General features: G+C 39.3%; 3 protein-coding genes across 5 annotated transcripts in view; 2 read left to right on the forward strand and 1 right to left on the reverse strand.

The window, feature by feature from the left end:
• Positions 1 to 117: 117 nt before the first annotated feature.
• LOC115682845 (ISWI chromatin-remodeling complex ATPase CHR11) lies at positions 118 to 8,442 on the reverse strand. Of its 2 annotated transcripts, none has more exons than XM_056312680.1 (25): positions 8,152 to 8,442; positions 7,087 to 7,212; positions 6,885 to 6,988; positions 6,269 to 6,381; positions 5,753 to 5,850; positions 5,435 to 5,614; positions 5,125 to 5,346; positions 4,489 to 4,623; positions 4,129 to 4,411; positions 3,972 to 4,045; positions 3,608 to 3,828; positions 3,432 to 3,519; positions 3,253 to 3,346; positions 2,977 to 3,165; positions 2,869 to 2,900; positions 2,684 to 2,760; positions 2,486 to 2,575; positions 2,330 to 2,399; positions 2,177 to 2,231; positions 2,044 to 2,102; positions 1,793 to 1,958; positions 1,079 to 1,257; positions 749 to 964; positions 514 to 621; positions 118 to 417 (listed from the first exon to the last, which is right to left on the reverse strand). In XM_056312680.1, exons 1-25 carry the CDS (start codon positions 8,389 to 8,391, stop codon positions 397 to 399), a joined length of 3,240 nt encoding a protein of 1,079 aa, XP_056168655.1. In that variant the 5' UTR covers positions 8,392 to 8,442; the 3' UTR covers positions 118 to 396. The 2 variants fall into 2 exon arrangements, with proteins under 2 accessions (XP_056168655.1, XP_030463065.1); XM_030607205.2 differs by having other exon boundaries at positions 118 to 414; positions 8,152 to 8,441.
• Positions 8,443 to 13,497: 5,055 nt separating this feature from the next.
• LOC115665061 (lipase-like) lies at positions 13,498 to 19,773 on the forward strand. Of its 2 annotated transcripts, XR_008816878.1 has the most exons (12): positions 13,498 to 13,635; positions 13,718 to 13,793; positions 14,428 to 14,507; positions 14,624 to 14,689; positions 14,852 to 14,899; positions 15,004 to 15,071; positions 15,359 to 15,431; positions 15,522 to 15,683; positions 17,805 to 17,990; positions 18,602 to 18,690; positions 18,855 to 19,194; positions 19,381 to 19,773. XR_008816878.1 is itself a non-coding variant. In XM_056312699.1 (11 exons), exons 2-11 carry the CDS (start codon positions 13,721 to 13,723, stop codon positions 19,066 to 19,068), a joined length of 1,059 nt encoding a protein of 352 aa, XP_056168674.1. In that variant the 5' UTR covers positions 13,498 to 13,635; positions 13,718 to 13,720; the 3' UTR covers positions 19,069 to 19,283. The 2 variants fall into 2 exon arrangements, 1 of the variants encoding a protein (XP_056168674.1); XM_056312699.1 differs by lacking the exon at positions 19,381 to 19,773 and having other exon boundaries at positions 18,855 to 19,283.
• The window catches only part of LOC115694237 (lipase-like), a 96,929-nt gene continuing 90,240 nt past the window's right edge, over positions 13,512 to 20,200 (forward strand). Inside the window, exon 1 of the mRNA XM_056312698.1 lies at positions 13,512 to 13,635. The gene's annotated coding sequence lies outside the window, so the exon portion shown is untranslated. The remainder of the gene's footprint in view (positions 13,636 to 20,200) is intronic.

Here is a 20,200-nt window from a genome sequence, read left to right on the forward strand (position 1 = left end):
CTTGCTTCCCTCTTTTTCTTTCTTCTGTTGTTGCCAGTACGGGAGATAATCATTTTAGAGAACTTTGTAAGTTACGCATATAAACGACGGTCAGTATCCACTGAATAACGATAAGAATGAACAACAAACTCTCCTGTCCCCGCTAAGGTATGTTAATTGAATAGAGCTCCACGGACCGGAAGCCATTACAAGGGTCGAAATATGCGGTCATTTTGGAGCTGGTATTCATCATTTGGTGTACAACTTCGAAAAACTACCATACTTAGCAATATCGCTATGTAATTACTACCCTTAACCTTCCACCGCAAATTCAAAAAGTAGGAGTAGACGGTCGCAATGAGGGGGGCCCAACATTAACTGACTTCTCTTGTAATACTTGTCCTCTGCCAAATTCCTTCATTTCCTCCTCTTTCCCTGCTAAAGACCCCATTGTTAGCTTCTCAGTGTCAGCTGAGTCCAATTGCTCCTAAATATAAATGGAAATAGCAATGAAAGGGGAAACAGGGTACTTACCGAGCTGAGATAGTCATCCATGGACGATTGCTTGCGCTTCCTTAGGGAACTTGGGCTCTCGTTGGCCTGCCTAGACACGGCCCGCTTTGATGGCGTCATGCTCTGAGACTAAAATTCAAGAAAACAAATGGTTAGTCACTAATGGATGACACGCTTCTTCCATCTTAAGCAACAGCACATTGAAAACGAAGATATGCCAGAGGGCGTCATTATCAGTTTCACGAGGGAAATCAACCTTGGCAAGCTTCTTCTCTTTACGGGCTTGCCTCTCCCTCTCGTCATATTCTTGATTTTCCTTCTCCACCAACCGAATGAGTGTGTCACACCTCCGCGCAAGCTCTTGAGTTGTGCGAGATTTCACAAACCAATCAAACCGAAATAAAGGTGATGTGCGAAAAGCCGCCTTCAGTTCATCCCAGTTTCCATACCCAAGCTTGTGAACCATGCATATCTGTGACAGTGAACCAGTAAAATCACAAAAAGGTTAAACAGGACTAATACTTATGGGAACAAACTATTTTGTGGTGACTTGTCCCTAAACACATAAATGGGATAACATTCAGACCATGAACCGATCGCATTCTTCGTTGTACAATTTTCCTTTGTTCTGACCGTACTGAATCTTCAATTCCAGCCATGGATTCTTGTAGCGATCCAATTTCTTTCCAATAGCTTTCATGATCTCGTCTTTTCGAGATATCCTAGCCTCTCCGCGTTCAATATTTTTTATAATTCTATCATAATCTGCAAAGTATCCAGAAGCAATCAATACAGGCTCAAAAACAAGAAGAGGCCACATGTAAACAATTTCATGATGTTTCTGAAAAGTCACACAAATCTGTTCCCATTAAAGCACATCAGAATCTACTGTCTGAAAGCGAGACTTAGTGCAGTGTACTATTTGTTATAGGATGGGCCACCGATGAGTTTAGGCAAAACCAGGCACTTCATAATAAACCAAATAGTTTCCAGTAACATTTAACATGTTATCATCAATCAACTTGTCCGACAGTTTTTGCAGAGATGTAACAGAGTTGTCCTCAGCAAAATGAAGTAATCTCCATTAATCAAGTTGAAGAAAGAGCTTCTGGTGAACAAAGAAGCACGATGTCTACATCCCAACTCTTGCAATTATGAAGTTTCTTATACAGTTTCTGAAGTCCATTGCTCAACAGACAATATACCACAATATGGCCCTAACGTATGTCAAGACATCATATTATCCCACATTAGCCACTCAAGGCCAAAATGGAAGAAATTGCCAAAGTAGGATACTCACCGTTCAATTCCTTGTATCTTTCTTTAAAAACCTTTGCATATCTTTCAACTTCTTCCTCTGTTTTACCTTCCATCTCAGAAGCAATACTCTTGATGTCATTCCGGCCATACTTTTCACAAGCTCTGATGAAGGTATTAAAGTCTCTTCTACTCCATGTTGAAAATCCCTAAGAAATACCAATTATATGATATTAAGAAAGACTCAACAGGAACATTATCCCATTAAACAAATATACACACTCAGGCAAGTACCTCTTCCAATAACCTCTCCTTTTCTTCCAGCTCCTCAGCTGTCAATGGATCTCCTACATCTGAAATTTAAATGCTCAGTTAGCATAAAATGACAAGATCCTTCATCAGAGAAACCAATGTGCACTAAAAGTACCTTCAGTCTCATCCACGTCTATTGCATCTTTCATTTGATTCTTCTGATGTGTTTGCTGCAAAATCGAATATAGATAAACATGTCAAGATTCAAGAACAGTTTCAAGCTAGACGGGTAAATGGCAACAGAAAATGTTAAATCATTTATACCCACCATGAGATAGCGTACTTCTTTTTCATATAGCTCACTCAACCTTTGAGTGTTGAAAAACTGGAAGTCATGCCTGCAACAGAAAATAAAAGCGAAAGATTATTACAGAATGTCAGAACACATTCCTAAGTCAAAGAGAAGGCAGCTCGAGAAATTTACAGTTGAGGCATGCGAGGAATTCGAGGCTCTTTGGGTTTTGCAGGTCCACCTTGCCGCATCGTTTGCTTAAAGTACTCAGATTCCGAGTAGCTAATTCAGGAAGAGAAGCCAATAATATGATATGGTAAGGTGTGATAAGGTGTGAAGGGAAACAAAATTAGATGCACAGAAACTTTAAAAAAAAAAAAAAATCAGTACTTGCGCTTCCGCTCTCTTTTTGGAGGTTCAATCCAGTTTTCGCTGACGATTTTCTTAAAGTCAAACTTACTATCCTCCTGCACTAAGAAGCACCCAATTAAACCACCTAAACTACATAGATATGCCTGATGCAGATGCCACACAGATTACTTAATATAGACCAAGGACCATTGGATCAAATTTACCTTTTCATCATCGAAATCATAGAGCTCAGCAGCTGCAGTGACACAGGGCAGATGTGAGCAACTTTGCGATTGAACTAATGAAATATTTTAAAGCATCAGTATACTCACTGTCGTCCATCTTGAATTTGATTGCATCCTCTGTAAACTTCTTCATCTTGGCATCAAGCTCAGCTGTTGCCTCTTCTCCCTTGGCTATAATTCTGTCAATATCCTCATCTGTAATGGTGCTATCCTTAGAACTGAAAACCATTTCTGCACCGAATCTGACCATTTGAAGCAGCTCATCTTTATTGACAGCTGCATGGAGCAAGATACCAAAAGATATGAGTGGCACAACTTAGAAACCAGCTACACACTGAATGTACTAATTAAGTAACATCTTACTTTTCTGCTCAGCCAATCGTCCTTGCTGAATCACCAAGGCATCCAGGGCAAGCTTTTTGTAGGCCCTCTCAATCACTTTCTCCTCAATAGTGTACTAAATCACAAATAGTCACCATGTGATTAGTACCAGAACAATAGAAATAACTTCCTTCAAAGTTATAGAGACAAGCAACACAAACCTCTGTGCAAAATCTAAACACTTGAACTTCCTTTTTCTGACCAATTCTGTGTGCACGATCCTGTGCTTGCAAATCAACCTGTGGATTCCTGAAAGAACGAAAAGTCATAATATTAGCCACGAGATGAAAAAGAGGAGGACACGATAGCTCAAGTAAAACTCAGAGGTAAGACCAACCAGTCACTGTCATAGAGAATGACAACATCTGCAGTAGCGAGATTAATGCCAAGACCACCAGCTCTTGTGGACAACAAGAATACAAACTTCTCACTTCCTGGCTTATTGAAAGCGTCAATGGAAGCATCACGTTCTTCTCCACCTGTATTACCATCAATCCGACAATACAGGTACCCACGAAACATCAAGTAATCCTCAAGAATGTCCAGCAACCTTGTCATCTGAATTTGGAACCAAGCCATCCACCAGGGAAAAGAATCAATCACATTGTACGTGATGCTCAAAAGGAAAGAACACCACATATACAAACACATCCTTATTTCACAGCACTCATGAAAGAATAATGTTTCAAAGGTCACTTTACCTGTGAAAAAATAAGGACCCTAGAATCACGTTCTTTTAGTTTTGGAAGCAACTTATCCAAAAGAACCATTTTACCTGCAATTAAAATTAATACACAAGGGCATCAGCCATTATCTGATAGGGAGGCACCACAAACTCCACTTCAAACAGAATCTTACCTGCATTGGTTATCAAATGATCTCCTGTCGTATAAGGAGGGCCCGGTTCAGCACCTTGAAAAAGGTACGGATGATTACAGCATTTACGCAACTGCATTGCTATATTCAAGAGACGCTTTCTTTCTCCACCAGCATTAACGACTTCTAAATCTTTCTGCAGTAAAGCTCTGTAATAATGTTTTTGCATCTGAGACATGCCAACTTTCAAGATTGTTTCCTTCTTAGGAGGCAAACCTTTCTCTACATCTGACTTCAACCTTCGGAGGAGAAAGGGCCGGAGAACCTTAATTTAGAAAAATGAAAAAGTAAGAAATCATATAAAGGCATCAAATTGTTCCAAAACAATAGTTTCAGGCCTACCTTATGAAGTTGTTGGACAACTTCCTGCTGATCATTTTCACCAGAAATTTGAAACCACTCATCAAAAGTTTCTGCCGAACTGAATATTTCTGGAAGCAGAAAGTTCAGAAGAGACCACAGCTCATGGAGATTGTTCTGTAGCAAAAGAACAACAGCAGCATCCTAAGAAACAGCACTTTATCGAAATTTGAAAAAAGAAAACCCAGTGCAAAAGAACCAATCTTTGTAGAAATGTTGAGCAGATTCAAGGGATTAACTCTAGTAAAATCTACTGAACATACTACAGAGGAAGAGCTAAAAATTGATTAAGATTTGAAAGTTTCTATGACATGGATGTCATAAAATTAAAACCTCTATTTCCTCATCACAGAAACTTGACTTGGAGACAGAAAGGGAGAAATAACCTATATTTCCACAATGAAAATATCCATCCGATGTAAATTTGTGATGCATTAGATATATACAATGTACCAATTAAGTTTCACTATTCAGAGCAGCTTCTCCTAAAGAGTGAAGCCTATTTCTTAAATACCCTAGAGATTTTTTTTTTTGGTCGAAAATAACCTAGAGATAACCAGGAGGTCAATGATTAAAAGCAATTTCTCAAAGCTTCCAAATCCAAGGTAAAGAATGTACCTGAAGCGGTGTACCAGTGATGAGGAGACGATAGTTGGTATTATACAGCCTCATCGTTTTTGAAAGTAGAGAATTTTCGTTCTTGATCCTGTGGGCTTCATCAATTATTATATATCGCCAGCTAAATCGGCGCAAGGCAGACTTCTCTTTAATTGCCATCTCAAAACTGGTAACACATACATCAAACTTCCCAGCAACCAATAGATCTTCACGTATATACCTCTGCAGCAGTAAAAAAGTGTTACATTAATTACTCTTCTTGGCATTTGTATGTACCATAAAAGTGAGCAACAGTGCACGAAAGCTATACCCTTTCTTCTGGATTACCAAGGAACTTTACAGCACGGAGAACTGGGCAAAAGCGGCGAATTTCATTCATCCAGTTACCCAGAGTTGACTTTGGAGCAACAACCATGTGAGGACCAGTAATTCCTCTGAACTCATGCAGATAGCCCATTAACGAGATAGTCTGCAGCGTCTTTCCAAGACCCTGAGACCAACCAATATCAGGTACAATAATAAATAAAGATCATTGCATGATTACTCATGAGCTGAATGTGCAATATAAATCAAGCTCAAAGTCGAATTAAAAAGTTATTACATCTAAATGCTACAGCCTGTGACCTACCATTTCATCTGCAAGTATTCCGTTAATGCCATTCTCATACAATCTTATGAGCCAATTCAATCCAGCAAGCTGGTAATCCCTCATCTTCCCTTGTATACCTGCAAAACAAGCATACAAATAGAACTTAAGAAAGCAGTGAACTTATATATGCTGGAGATATCCTGTTGGCAAGATAATTGGATAAATCAGACCAAAAGAGAATCTCTTTAGAGCTAGATGACAATACAATAAAGGGTGTCCCCAGTGCATGAGGTTCCTGCCTAGACAAGGGTTGGGAAAGGGAAGCCAAAAACCTCTACTTTGTCAAAACCAAAGTAAGAACTTGGAGTGTTCTAATTCTTAGTGATAAGAAATCATGTCAACACCAAGAACATTTACAATCCCTCATTACCTAGCGTTCTGAAATTGCAGCAAACAATACCACTTCTACAAGTTAAAGCAGGGTTACAGGAGAGATATAAGCGGCAAAGACTATCCTTCTTTCGACCAATCGAGAGAGAGAGAGAGAGAGATTACAAGAGGGTTGGGTCACCAGCCGCGTGTTTCCTGTACCAGATAAGCCATCTTCTTCCTCCTTAAGACATTCTTCATCCTCTTCCTCTTCAGTAATTTTAGATTCATGACGACCCCTACACATTAAGCAAAGAAAAACGTTAATGAACAATCATGAATGCTAAACACAGAAATGGTCTGGGAAATTATGACTTGAACTTCCCAAACGTGTTTTCTCCACTTTTAAGCATGAGCAGATGTTTATTTGTCCACTGGGAGAGAACAATCAATATAAGGTTACAAACTAACAGTTCATTTGCACAAATGTTAGCAAATCTCAATTCCCTTTGAATATTGAACCTTAACACCAAATGTAACTGGAAATCTAGCTAGGGTTAGACCACTGGACCGTAGGCACCTTTCCTCTAAAGAAATCCGGCATTAGGCATTTAATAATATAAAGCTAAACGTCCATCAAGGATCAAACAAAGCTTTCAGTCCCAATTAAGCAACTATGAAGTCTGAAGAAAGTTAGGACCAATTCAGAAATTGTTCAGTAGGCAGTCGAAAGTAACATATGTACTAGAAATTATATCTCCAATGCACAAAACACAGAGAGAATTGTCATTTTTAATAGTACCTTCCTTTGATCTTCTGTGAAGCGGATTGGTTGCCTTTGGCAAAATGAGCAAAAATCTCAGTTTGCTGCAGGAGATACTTCAACCGCCCTTTTCCCTTATTATTCTTGAAAAATAATTTCAAAAACAAGAAAATTTTAGTCACAATCAATACACGAGCTCGAAATAATGCAAGAAAGAGTCATTCTTAAAATGTAAAGGCACCATATCAGCGTCAATAGCGGCATTTTGCTGATCCAATATGTCTTGAATCTTCTGCTTCTTCAACCTTTGCATTTCACGAAGCCTGGCCTTCTCACGCTTGCTCACTTCTGTCCCAACATTGTCTTCCTGCAGAATGAATGGGGAAAAAGAATACAAAAATAAATAAATAGCAGCAACGCTTCTGATCCTCACTGGGTCATACTTACAAGTATCTAACAACATTTCAGACGTATGGAAGCACTAGCCAACTTAAGTTGTGTTTGTAAAGACAGAAACAAAGCAAGATAGACGAGCTATGGTTGCCATTGTTTCCCACTTTGTAAATGGTGAGGCGATTGATGAAGCTTTAATCACAAGGAAATGTTAAAATAAAAGGGGAAAACCCCAGTCATCAGTTTCAAAGAAACATGAACAGTTGCAGACCTGCTCGAGTCCTCTAGCCATGGAGATGCAAAACCAACCCACTAGGAAAAAAAACAGTAAAACAAACAGAAATTCCTCTCAAAGAAGGCATAATTATTGGCATGCACAATATTAAAATTGAATACCGTGCCTACACTACGAGCAAGAGAAACTCCTAACTTCTACTCTTCTTCATCCAACTGAGAGTACACCAGAAAATAGTAAACCCCGCAAGAAGAGCAAGACATAAGTTCACCTCGAAAATGCCACAGCTCTTGTGCGAATTTAACCTTACAGAACATGTAATTATGCGTGTATACTTGTGCATTGTTAGACTTCATTCTGCGCAATACGCTAGTAAAGCGGAGGATCAATACAGCAAGCGCCAATCTGCAGAAACGAATGCAGTAAAAGAATCACGAGAGACCAGTAGAACAGCAACTCGTCTCTCGAGTGTCCTAACTCAACATCCTCGATCGAAATCCAGCGCTCATTCTAAACCTTCTTCAAAAACTCGCATTCAAACACGAAGCGGACATCCACTTCCCAGCGCAAAACACCAGAGAGACCTATAACCGCACCGACCCCCGCAAACCCTAGCAAGCAAACGAAAAGATCCGGCACCAAAATTCCAGCAGAAACCACGCAGGCAAACAACCGAACCTCGTCGTCATCCTCCTCCTCCTCGGCCTCGCCATTCTCGTCGGCCGCGCCGGCGGCAGGAGCGGCGTCGTCGTCGTCCTCGTCGGCGGAGCTGGCCGAGCGGGCGACGGCCTCGAGCTCCTCCTCGTCCTCCTCGTCGACCGGCTCGTTGAGCTGCTGCTGCTGCTGCGGCTCCTCCTCCTCGGAGCCGTCAGACAGGGCCTCGTCGGACGACGCCGGCTGCTTCGAGGGCCTCGCCATGGCGGCTGTCGTCGGCGCTGGAGGCCTGCTCCCCGGCGCAGATCGGCGGATCGATCGAGTTCGTCGCCGATCGTTCTAGAGATGGAGAGAGTGCGTGAGAGGCCGAATCGGAATCGGAAGCGGCGATCCGAAATTTAAAAAAGGGGGAGGAAGGAGGAGGAGGGGAGGAGTCGGAGACGGTGTCCGAAAATGGAGGAAGCGAGGAGGAGGGGGAGGAGGGTTTGTGATTTTTCGTATTTTTGTTTTAATAGTTTTTCCGCTTTTTATTATTATTTCTTATTATTCTTTTCGGGGTAGTTTTCTTTTTTCTTTTTCGTGTAATGCGAATGGGTGCGAAAATTTCCCGCCAGTCTTTGTTTTCGTTTCCCGCCGCGGGAAGTGAAGCCAGCGCCGGCTCGCGTGCGGGATGTGGACCCGCGCCGCGCGGCTCGAAGATCAGGGCGGTGGTCGGACTTGGCCTTGCCGCCCAAGCCGTGATGGGTCGCGATTTTTTTTTAATAACCAAAATACGAAGAAGTAGTTACCACTACTACTACCCGTTGCAATATGTGCAATTTAATTCATTACTAGTCGATCTATTCATATGAATATATGTCTATCGTTATAAATCTCATCGACATATTGTAAGTTTGAAAGTCTTTCTCGTTGAGGTAATAAATGTAACTTAGAAGTTCGTTTCGGATATGATTCGAATTTATGAGCTCACGAAAGACTATGCGACCCCTTTATGATTGGGTCACCATGTTTGGAGGTGGGTTGTGAATTTTCTTCATAAAGTGAATGTGAAGTGTATGAGGCTGATGAAAAAAAAAAAGGATTTGGTGAATAAATTAGTTTCGTACTTATAAAGTTTGAGCTAAGTCAATTGAGCAATGGATTTATCTATACTACATATGAAGGAAATGATTTGAAGATTAGTCTCTACAAAATTGATCATTTTGCTCCGCAATAATTTTTCTCAAATCTCACTTTTTTCTTCAAGCTTCGTTTGATTTGTGATGAATTATTTGAAAAATGATTTTTTTTAAGATTATTATTTGTATTGCTTACAAAAATAAATTAATAGAAAATATTATCATTATCCACGAAAATATTTAAGCATTAATTATCGTCGATAACAAAAATATTTTCGATTAAGCAATTATCCGAGTAATATAAATGATCATTTTTAAGAAATTATTTGTCAAATCATTCGTTTTTTTTATAAACAAATAGTCTTTTAACTTCTACTTATTTTGTGAATTAATTTCACTACAATATTCCACTACCAATATAAACTTGCAAGAGCCACCGAATATGGCACAACCACGCATTATGTTCTTATTTATATAATTAGTACGAGCTGAATGTGAAATAAATGCAAAATAAAAATTTCATTCACACTCTTTCCCTTCTTAATCTGTACATTAGTGACTTTTTGTCTGAGGTTACAAACTCATTTTATTGATTGAAATTCTAATTTTACAAATTTGAAATGAGAAACAATCATTCCAGTCAACCAAATTGGGATGCTCGAGATTTGGCATGTCTCATGAAAGGAGTAACATGAAGCTCAGAATTATGGGTGTATGAACTATTCCAAGGGGATTGGTCTATGGTCGATTCAGTAAAAAAGAAATAGTCATTTTTAGTTGGACCAAAAGACTTCTTCATTTTGTGAAATTAATCATCAATTTCTTTTAGAAGGAAATGAAATTATTTTTATGTTCAGGTAGCAATTATGTCATGGTTGCAGGAGTCTATCCATCGCATATAGACTTTAAGTAGATTGTAGCATAACCGTCGAGGTGATGTCCGGACCTAAAAGATGGAATGGAAGGATACATAGAAAGTAAATCCCTTAGGAATTACAACCCAATGGATTGTTCAAAGGGAAGTAGACTGCTCAAGAATTTCAAATTTCATTTATGTAGTAATTCATAATTGAACAAAGAATTCAAAAAATCTAAATAAAATGAAAATAAGAATGAATCAATGAAATGTTGCTGTGTTCTTCACTGCTTATTCGAGGAAGGAGTAGATTTTTGGAGGTTTTTCGAGAATTTGAAAGAGAAAACCCCCTTTTATATTTGGTGTAATTACTTGAGCCGGACGGACGGAAACTTTCACGTCCGATTTTGAAGGGGGGAGATATTCTTTTTATATGTAAAGTATACAATCCTAATGTTCGTACAAGTCATATATTCAATCGAGCAATTATAAGACGACAAAGTCATAATTTTTAAGGCAGCGATCGGTTCCAAACGTATTCATATTATATATAGTTTGTTTATTTTAGACAAAAACTTCTCGACTCAAAATTCTATAAGTAGATTTGTTTTCAAAAATAGAAACTATTGTATCTAGTTCGACATAAGTACACCAAGAGTATTTAAGTATCGATACGCAATAGTAAGTTGCATCCTCGAACTTTGTTCCATGATTCATGATCAAGCTCCACCCGCTAGTCACTCGAGTTTAATTACATTCTTCTCAATTTTGAATAAGTCGAGTTATTAGATCAATTGGATCTTGAATTCGAAAACATTTGATAGAAGTTGCACTTACATTTTCATAAACCTCCACGAATATTAGCACCAATTTTACGTGCATCTTTTGGAATTCTACTTTGAACCAAGCCGAGTCAAAGTGCTGATGTGGAGGCATCAGAGGAATTCTAATATTTTATTATATTTTTATTTTTTTCTTTGTTCTTTTTCTTTCTCTTTTCTATCTTCTTCTCCGGCCGGTCATCGGTCACGGCGGCAGCCGAGGAAGAAGGAAAAAAAAGAAAATTTTAAAAAATTAAAAATTTATTAAAAGTAGTGCAAGGACGAAAATCTTTTCTATACCAAACAATGAAAAATATTTTCCGAGACTTTTTCAGATTTCAGTTGAACACCGGACAATTGTATCATTTTCTAGACTTTTTTAGATTTTAATCGAACATCAGAAAATTGTATCATTTTCTAGGAAAATGGCTTCCTGGAAAACATTTTCCAGAAACGTAATATTTTCCATGAAACGAACAAAGCCTTACTCTTCGCAATAATTTTTCTCGAATCTCACTGTTTTGTTAAATCTTCGTTTGATTTGCAATGAATGATTTAGAATATATTTTCCTAAAAATTATCGCTTATAAAAATAAATGAACAGAAAATATTATCATTATCTACGAAAATATTTAAACGTTAATTTTCGTCAATAACAAAAACATTTTCAATTAAATAATTATTTCAAGTAAAATAAATAATATTTTTAGGAAATTATTTTTCAAATCATTTTTTTCTGAAAAACAAATGTAGGCTTGTAACATCCGTTTTTTTTGTGAATTAATTTCACTGTAGTTTTATAAATATTCCACTACCAATATAAACTTGCAAGAGCCACCGAATATGGCACGTACCACGCATTACTTTCTTATTTATATTATTAGTGAGCTAAATGTGAAATAAAAAAAATAAATTTATTCACACTCTTTGCCTTCTTAAAATGTACATTCTTGACTTTTTGTCTGAGGTTTTTTTGTTTTAGTCAAAGGAAAATATTGCTCAAAAGGATACATGAGAAGTACTTAAATTTCATGACAAAGAAACCCAGAATATTGTCACACAAAGCCAAAACAAGAAAATAAAGAGGATCAATGGAGCACCGACAGGATTAAATACACACTTGTTCCGCAAGAATGGATCTGTCAAGTAAAATAATCAGTAGCCGATCGCTAGATATCGTATCTTCGCAGGTAATGAGCACAAACCGAAAATTTCTTCTCAAATAATTACGACATTATCAGTTGGCGACACGCACCTAGGTTCAGCTTTCTTTACACCGTCATCGTACGGAGATAACCAAAACAAGTTCAACAAACACATATTTAACGCCTGGAAGAGCAAATTTTCGTGGTTCACTGAGACGCCAAACTCTTGTGATCCCATTGAAGCCAGAGACAAAGAACCTATATACGGATAGAGCATAGGGGTATCGAATTTCCAAAAGCATATTTATTAAACTCCCAAACATAGATCGAGAGATGATAGCTCCTAAATCTAGAAATAGATTGGGAAAGTTCAAACTCTCACATTTGGAGCCACATCGGAAGAAGAGAGCTCTCGGATTTAAATTGGGAAAGAAGAAAAATAAGAAAAGAACAATAAAACACAATTTAAATCAACAGTAGATGGGGGGAGGGTGAGACTAGCTCAAACCCTCAAATCCTCGTCCCATGACTAAAGGTTGAAGGAGACGATGAAAGAAGAGAGAGGGAGAGAAAAAGACTTTTTGGCTCCTACAAATTTGCTTTCGATGATCGTATATTTTGTCAGAGGTTACAAACTCATTTTATTTCATATTCTTTTTACATGTAAAGTATTTAATCCCAATGTTTGTACAAGTCACATATTCAATCGAGCAATTATAAAACGACAAAGTCGTGATTTTTAAGGAGCGATCGGTTCCAAATGTATTCACATTATAAATAGTTTATATATTTTAGACAAAACGGCTCGATTCAGGATTCTATAAGCAGACTTATTTTCGAGAACATAAACTACAGTATCTAGTTCAACATAAGTATACCGACAGCATTTAAGTATCGATACGTGATAGCAAGTCGCATCCTTGAATTTTGTTCCATGATTCACGATTAAGCTCCACTCGCTAGTCACTCGAGTTTAATTACATTTTTCTCAATTTTGAATAAGTCGAGTTATTAGATCGATCAGAGCTTGAATTCGAAATTTTTTTACAGAAGTAGTGGTCGCATTTTCATATAATTTTAGCGTATTTTTTGGAATTCTACTTTGAACCAAGCCGAGTCAAAGTGCTGATGTGGAGGCATCATGGGAAGCTCCAAAGGAGAGAAGATAGAAACCCCACATTTGTCCGAAAGGGCACGTCTCATCCTCTCGGGGCTTTAAAATACAACGGGAGAAGAAAATCGCCGCGCAGTCTTTCCCAACGTCCCGATTTCAGCCGAACTTCCTTCACTGCCCTCGCGCGAGCGACGAAATCACCGAATCTGACACCGAATATGCCCCGCCGGCAGAGGCAGACCCCGAGGGCAAATCAGGAAAGATCCGTAAATCCGTCGTGCCCCTCTTTTCCTCTTGCCCACCGGGTCGCCGTATCTTTCAATCGCCGTAAAAGAGTCCACGGACCCGCGAGACCAGAATCGAGATTGAATTCGATCTCTCTCTCTCTCTCTTTCCATCTCGATGGGCGATCGCGCCGTTCGATTGCGCGCAAAGCGTTTTGCGTACATGAAAGGTAACAGAGATTTGAGCTTTTTGCTGGCGTGGTTTCGTGTTTCGTCTCGAGGACGATGTTCGATCCCGGTTTTCTCTTGCAGGAAATGGAGCGGAACGGGTCGTGGTTGAGGGCGATGGTGGTTCTGACGTGCTTGGTTGCCGCGAGCGGGACGAGAGGTAATCGCAATTCGCGTTCGTGGCATCGGTTAACTGCTGCTCTGGTCCTCTGACTCGATTCGGATTTGGGAGTTTTGATTGTGATGAGGTGCGAATAGAGAGGCTCTGGGATTGAGTAGGTCGGTTTTGAGCTTGGACAGTGAGATTTGTATTGTGAATTTGGGCGGATTAGGTGTTTCATGGTTTGGGGGAAATCGTAGACTGTGTCGTGGAGCTGTAGTGCCTGATTGAATGGGGCAAACTATAGCTGTATGATGCCCTCTGGTGTACAATTTGGATGTTTTCGGAGCATATAACCGATGGGCGTTGTGTTGTGTTTGGTTGGTTTTGTTGAGTAATGGACTGTTGCCCGTAGGTTTTCATGGAGTAGCTTTATTGGAAAGTGGCGCCCTATGTTGTTCACTTATTCCCCTTTCATCGCATTGCGTTGTGTATATAGTGCTTTCGGTTCACGAAGAAGGACGGCGGAAATATACTGAAATATTGTTTTGAGTTGATGTTTCCGTAAAGTGTCCCCCTTGCTTGATTTGTCGAAATAACTTGCAAGAGACATAAGAAACTTACTTCATTGCTTGTAATTGAATGAGCTCGTGACCGCATTTCAATCTGAAATTTTCTCTACTGGTAAATGCAGAACTTAGAGTGAGGTCAAAGGCTGATAAATCTGTTTACAATCACACTCTTGCCACGATATTGGTGGAGTATGCATCTGCCGTAAGTGTTCTTTAAAAAAAATTTCATATTTACCTAGAGCTTGTTGTTGTTACTCATCAGGTTTCACCATTTCAATGCAATAAAATTGTAATTTAATGCAAAGCTTTTTATTGCAGGTTTACATGTCAGATTTGACAGAACTTTTTAGCTGGACATGTCCTAGATGTGATGGAAAGACCAAGGTAATTTCACTACTTATTAATATGACATTGTTGCTAAGGTCGTGTGAAGAATGGATCCTTAGTACTAGATAGCCAATTCTTGAGATGACAATTTGTGGGCATATGCTGCACTGTTATATGAGCTTCTGAACTGGTTAATAATGTGTTTTGATCTGAAAGCAGGGGTTTGAAGTTATCGAACTGATAGTTGACGTTCAGCACTGCTTACAGGTATATAATTTGTTTTGCACTGCCCTACCAATTTGCGATGCTTGTGATTCCTCTATGTTTGAATTGCATCTAATTGTTTGTCTCTATTTCTAAACCACCTGTAGGCATATGTTGGGGTCGCCAAGGACCTTAATGCTGTGGTTATAGCTGTCAGAGGTACTCAAGAACATAGGTATGCATGCATGTTAGCTTTAGCAATTCTTCCCCTTAAATGGACATGCAAAGGACTTGATGAAAATTTAAGCTAAGAAGAGCAGCCTTGGTGAATGTGTACACGAGGCAAATGGGTCTGCTGTCCATATGAAGGGAAAAAGGGTGAATCATGTAACTTTCGTGTAATTTTAGATGGAGTCATGAGGAGATTACATACTTCACTAATTTTCTTCAGTGAAAATTTGTGTCACGTCTCTTTATCATTTGAGCTTTTCGGTTAGTGATTACTTCTATTTGTGTCTACAGCATACAGAATTGGGTTGAAGATCTCTACTGGAAACAGCATGACATAAACTACTCTGGCATGCCTGGTGCCATGGTGAGTTCTAGAGATGATAAGCCTCTTGCAACCTGTGGATACTTCTGATTTGGATTAAGTTACAGTCTTACTCTATTAATTATTGCTTAGGTTCATCGTGGATTTTATTATGCTTATCACAATACGACAATTCGACCTGGTATTTTGGATGCTGTTATAAGAGCCAAGGATCTATATGGAGACATCAACGTCATGGTGACAGGGCATTCTATGGGAGGGGCTATGGCATCCTTTTGCGGACTTGATCTTGTGGTAAGATAAATTGAAAAATTGTTATGGCTGGGACTTGTGAATTTCATTGGTTTCTTTTCTATCATGTTCTTCAAACTATTCAGTTTTGGTTTGTTAAGAGTTATCTGGATTTCTCTGCCAACTCTACCTTGAAGAGTCTAGGCTCTTTATGTGGATCTTGAACTTTCTATGGCTCTCATATCTATATTTACAATTCTTCATACATAGCATCTTGTTTTCTTACGTTTTTGGTAAATCAACTCATAAACAAAACATAAGCAGAATGGGGTGCAAACAGCACTTTACGTGAACCACCAATTATTGAAGTATCTAGTTGTGTGAATTGAGTCGTACATGTTAAGCTTTGGAGCTTCAAGTTGGTTGAATACTTAAATGTAGTGGGTAAAGACATCAACTATCCATTACAAAGTTTACTTGCTGGAAACTTTATGGGATTGTTGACATGTTTATGGTCCAGACATATAACTTTTTTAGGCACTTGAAGCTCAAATTTTATGTCATGTATTCTTAAAGTGCCTATGCAGTTTAAGATAGATTATATATCGATCCTAAATTTGTGTTTTATGTGCTGTTTCTGTCTCTCTCTCTCTCTAATCAAATGAAGCAGCTCCTCTTGAATTGGACTACTGGACCAGATATTTTGTAGGCTGGAGCCAATTCTAAGGTGTCTAAATTATTCTTTTGTCTCAGCTTTATTAAATAGAGTGGTCCAGTGTACTTTTCTAGGCACCTGTTGCGGAACTGGTACCAGAAATGGTACCCACCCCAAATTTCGTTTTCCATTGATTCTCTCTCTATGACAAGTGGTCATTTTTTGAGAGTCAAACTTTCATGTGGGCTCTGATAGGATCATAGGTTGCATAAACTTTAGAGTATACCATTTCTCAAAGTATTAGTAGCAAGTATAACATCTTGTCCTAACACAAATGATTTAAAAGTTTACTTTTTCTTATTTCTTGCTGAAAATTGTTCTTAGCCGATTGTGACTGCATGCCCATGTGTTGTGGCCCTTTTTTTGATTTTGGGGGTGTTTGGTTCAGCTTTGGGAAGGGGCTTTCGGCCTCGAAAGCCCCTTGGGGAAATGCTAAACCGTTTGGCAAGCATTCCCAATGGGCTTTCGGCCAAAAGCCAGCATTGGCCAAAATGCTAAACCGAATTTTTTTTGCCCCAAACTATCTTCACTTATTCTGGCTTATTCTGACTTTGCCCCTTTTATTACTGTTCATTTTTTGCGTGAGGGTGGCCGGCGAGGGAGGGCGGCCGACACCGGATCGGGTCGGCGAGGTCACATGACCCAGGCAGGCAGCGCCTGGGCGGTCGCGCGACTTCAGGCGGGTCACACGACCCTCGCCAAGGGTCGCCCGGCCTCGGGCAAAGGCCGTCGGCGCCAGATCTAGCTCGCCCGACCTCGGGCAACGGCCACCGGCGCTAGATCTAGCTCGCCGGCGGCCGTAGCCCTTCGCCGGCTCCGATGAAGGGTAGGGTAAGTTTTTTTTTTTTAATAAAAAAGAAAATTCCAAAAGCCCTTTGCAAAAAAAATTTACCAAACACTACTTGGGCCAAAGTAGCTTCACAAAGGATTTTTTATCAAACGCCATTTTAGTTTCTCCTCTGCTATTTATGTTAATAAGTTTTGGAGTTACAAGGGGCATTTTCACCATGAACCTGGAATTTTTTTGTTTATGTCATTAGCAGGATGTGACTCCTGCCACCAACATCCAATTGCTTCTTGTGGCAGCATTAAAATGCGCCTCGTTTGTAAATTCACCACCAATCCCACTATTCCATATTATTAACACCTTTTCTTGGGGCGGGGGGTGGGGTTGGTTTTACTGTGGGTGTGAGGTTTGGTGTTGGCAAAATTATGGATGGGATCTTGAAAGACTAACGCTAGACCTTCAGCCTTAATGGAGAGAGAGGACTGTTCTATTGTTCACCATTGTATGTGAAATGCGATATATGATTATTGGTGCATAGTGTTTCTTTTTCCGTCCTGAAAGGGCCATTGATGTATTAACATTGAAGTTATTTGGCTGTCTAGTATGTGTGCTGAAGCTGTTTTTTCTAGACCAGCACATTCACTTGATTTACTTGTATAAATGGGGAACACTTTATTTTCAGGTCAATCATGAAGCACGGAATGTTCAGGTTTTAACATTTGGACAACCTAGTATTGGCAATGCAGTGTTTGCGTCTTACTACAGTGACCGCGCGCCAAATACGACACGTATTACTAATGGACATGATATTGTGCCTCTGTACTATTCTCGGTTCCCACAGAAGACTTACCATCACTTCCCTAGAGAGGTAAGGCTTTGATCATATAAATTATGGGGAATTGTCGCTGACTGAATTTGACGTTTTCTTTGCATTTCTTTCAACCTATCTTCCTGGTGAAGTCTCATTTATTCCAACAATGTATTTACTCTCTTTTTTCAACGTATAAAATATAACTGTCTTGTTTTTATCTTCTTAGCAAAGCAGGATAGTTTGTAGTACTCATGACTTTTCAGAAATGTTTGAGTAACTCTCATTCCTGCACAAGCCATCATTAGTTTTTTCATACCAATTCCAAAGTTTAAGACGCATCATAGTATCTGCTATATACTCTCTTTCTCTCTCTTTGATGGCTGATAAGCTAGTCTTAACCTCTCTCTCTCTCTCTCTCTCTCTGAAGGCTGTCTTAACCTAGTCTTAGGCATCTTAGGCTCTGTGCAATTATACGCATTTTAATTATTGTATGTCAACATCCACTAATGCTTATAATTATCGGCGACTAGCTCAATGACAGCTACGGATAAACATATTGATGTGAGATAATGTGAAAATGATCTGATTCCACCTGCTTCTCTGGTGACTAATCATAATATTTTCTATGTCAGTGTTCACATGTAATTGGAATGTTCCCTTTGTTGTAGGTATGGCTATATAATATAGGATTTGGTAGTCTGGTTTATCAGGTTGAGAAAGTTTGTGATAGCTCTGGAGAAGATCCATCATGCAGCAGGTAATGATGTTGTTTCAGTCGTAGCTACTTGTTCTAGCAATTAGTTTGTGGATTTGTCATGCTAGACGCAACAAGTCGTGTGACAGACCAGCTTGTTCTAGAGAATGTTGGTCCTTTGTTACCAGGAATATATGTGGACAACTGATGAGAGTGCGTCTCTGCAGATCAGTAACTGGTAACAGCCTTACGGACCATTTAGTTTACTATGGTGTGGGATTAATGGCTGAGACATGGGGATCGTGCAAAATCGTCATGGACGCACGATTAAAGGAATATGGAGGTGAAGATGTCAAAGGAAATCTTTTTGTTTCCAGGAATCTTTCTGCTTCTGCATTGAGGCTGCCTTCAGACTCTGATGCCAAGAACAACTTCAGTTAAAATGCTCCTGGGTCAGCACCTTTTTTCTCAAAGATCATCAGTGACCTCTGTGATGACGGTCATTCCATTGATCTGTTGTCCATATCCATCACAAGCATAAGAGCTCTACTCAAATTCACTCTGAATGTAAATAGCACGAAGTTGAATGTGTCATCCTTGTAAATACAACTCCATGACTTCCATTAAATAAATACGTTCACAAGTTTACCTGTCAATCTAATCTTGGGCCCGTGGCTTTGTTTACCAGACTCGACAAAACCTAATAAGGATGTGTGGATGCTGAGCTGAGCTATTTATAGTTGAATCATGCAGCAAAATTGGCAGATGTGTGAACTTTGGAACTGTGAGACTTGCACGGTTGGGCAATTAATTGGTTTTACAAGGTGAAACAAAGAGTGCCAAGGGAGACCACTGCTCAATCTGTGGCCTTACCTTCTGCTATAGGCACATTGTCACAATAGACTTCTTGGCACAAGTACTTCAACTCTTTCCTGGCAGGGGATTATGATCAAGCCATCTTGGAAATCGATGATGACCTTGTCTTGCATCAGTTCCACTGGCAACCTTTGCTAAATCTTAACTTTTAGGAGGTAAACGACTTATATCATCTTGGCTTGGACTTGTAACACTGATCAGCCTTTGGAACGAGAGTTGTAAGCTTTTACCTTCTTTTTTCCGGTATACAAGAATTAACATCAGTGGAAACCTGAAAAACTAAATTTCCTTCATCATTTCAAAGGATATATTGCTCATCATGACCATTCAAAGCACATTGTGCAAGAGACCAACTAATTCCTTGACAACATATGATAAGTAAGAGTTTGTACGTTATGATGAAAGCCAAAGTACAACATCAAAGCGTTGGAAAAGATATATTAACTGAGTTAGCCACAGGCACAACTAACCTACACAGAAAGACCTTGTAAATTTTTCTTACTTGTTACTGATAGAAAAAGCTTAGGCGGTCATATAGGACTTTTGTTGGGAGCAGTTCTCCTTATCAATGTTGAAACCTAAAGCTCCATCCCTAGGATAACCAAAAGGCAAATGGCACAGCTTCTATAACCGATTAAAGCCTATACATTTGAATATATCCTTCATTGTTTAAGGTGTAACAAAGTTAATATTTACA

This window comes from Syzygium oleosum, unplaced genomic scaffold, assembly GCF_021117445.2.
Source record: "Syzygium oleosum isolate NSW1041296 unplaced genomic scaffold, Sole_v2.1 Sole_v2.06, whole genome shotgun sequence".
NCBI lineage: Eukaryota > Viridiplantae > Streptophyta > Magnoliopsida > Myrtales > Myrtaceae > Syzygium > Syzygium oleosum.

Excerpts from the sequence above, each read along its gene's own strand:
- LOC115682845 (XM_056312680.1), bottom strand. The coding sequence starts at position 8,391 with ATGGCGAGGCCCTCGAAGCAGCCGGCGTCGTCCGACGAGGCCCTGTCT. Across the intron at positions 3,166-3,252 it reads ACGATTGGCTGAGCAGAAAA|CTGTCAATAAAGATGAGCTG; the intron begins GTAAGATGTTAC and ends TGCTCCATGCAG. Across the intron at positions 2,400-2,485 it reads ATTCCTCGCATGCCTCAACT|GCATGACTTCCAGTTTTTCA; the intron begins GTAAATTTCTCG and ends TTTCTGTTGCAG.
- LOC115665061 (XM_056312699.1), top strand. The coding sequence starts at position 13,721 with ATGGAGCGGAACGGGTCGTGGTTGAGGGCGATGGTGGTTCTGACGTGC. Across the intron at positions 14,508-14,623 it reads TGGTGGAGTATGCATCTGCC|GTTTACATGTCAGATTTGAC; the intron begins GTAAGTGTTCTT and ends TTTTTATTGCAG. Across the intron at positions 15,684-17,804 it reads TTTGCGGACTTGATCTTGTG|GTCAATCATGAAGCACGGAA; the intron begins GTAAGATAAATT and ends CTTTATTTTCAG.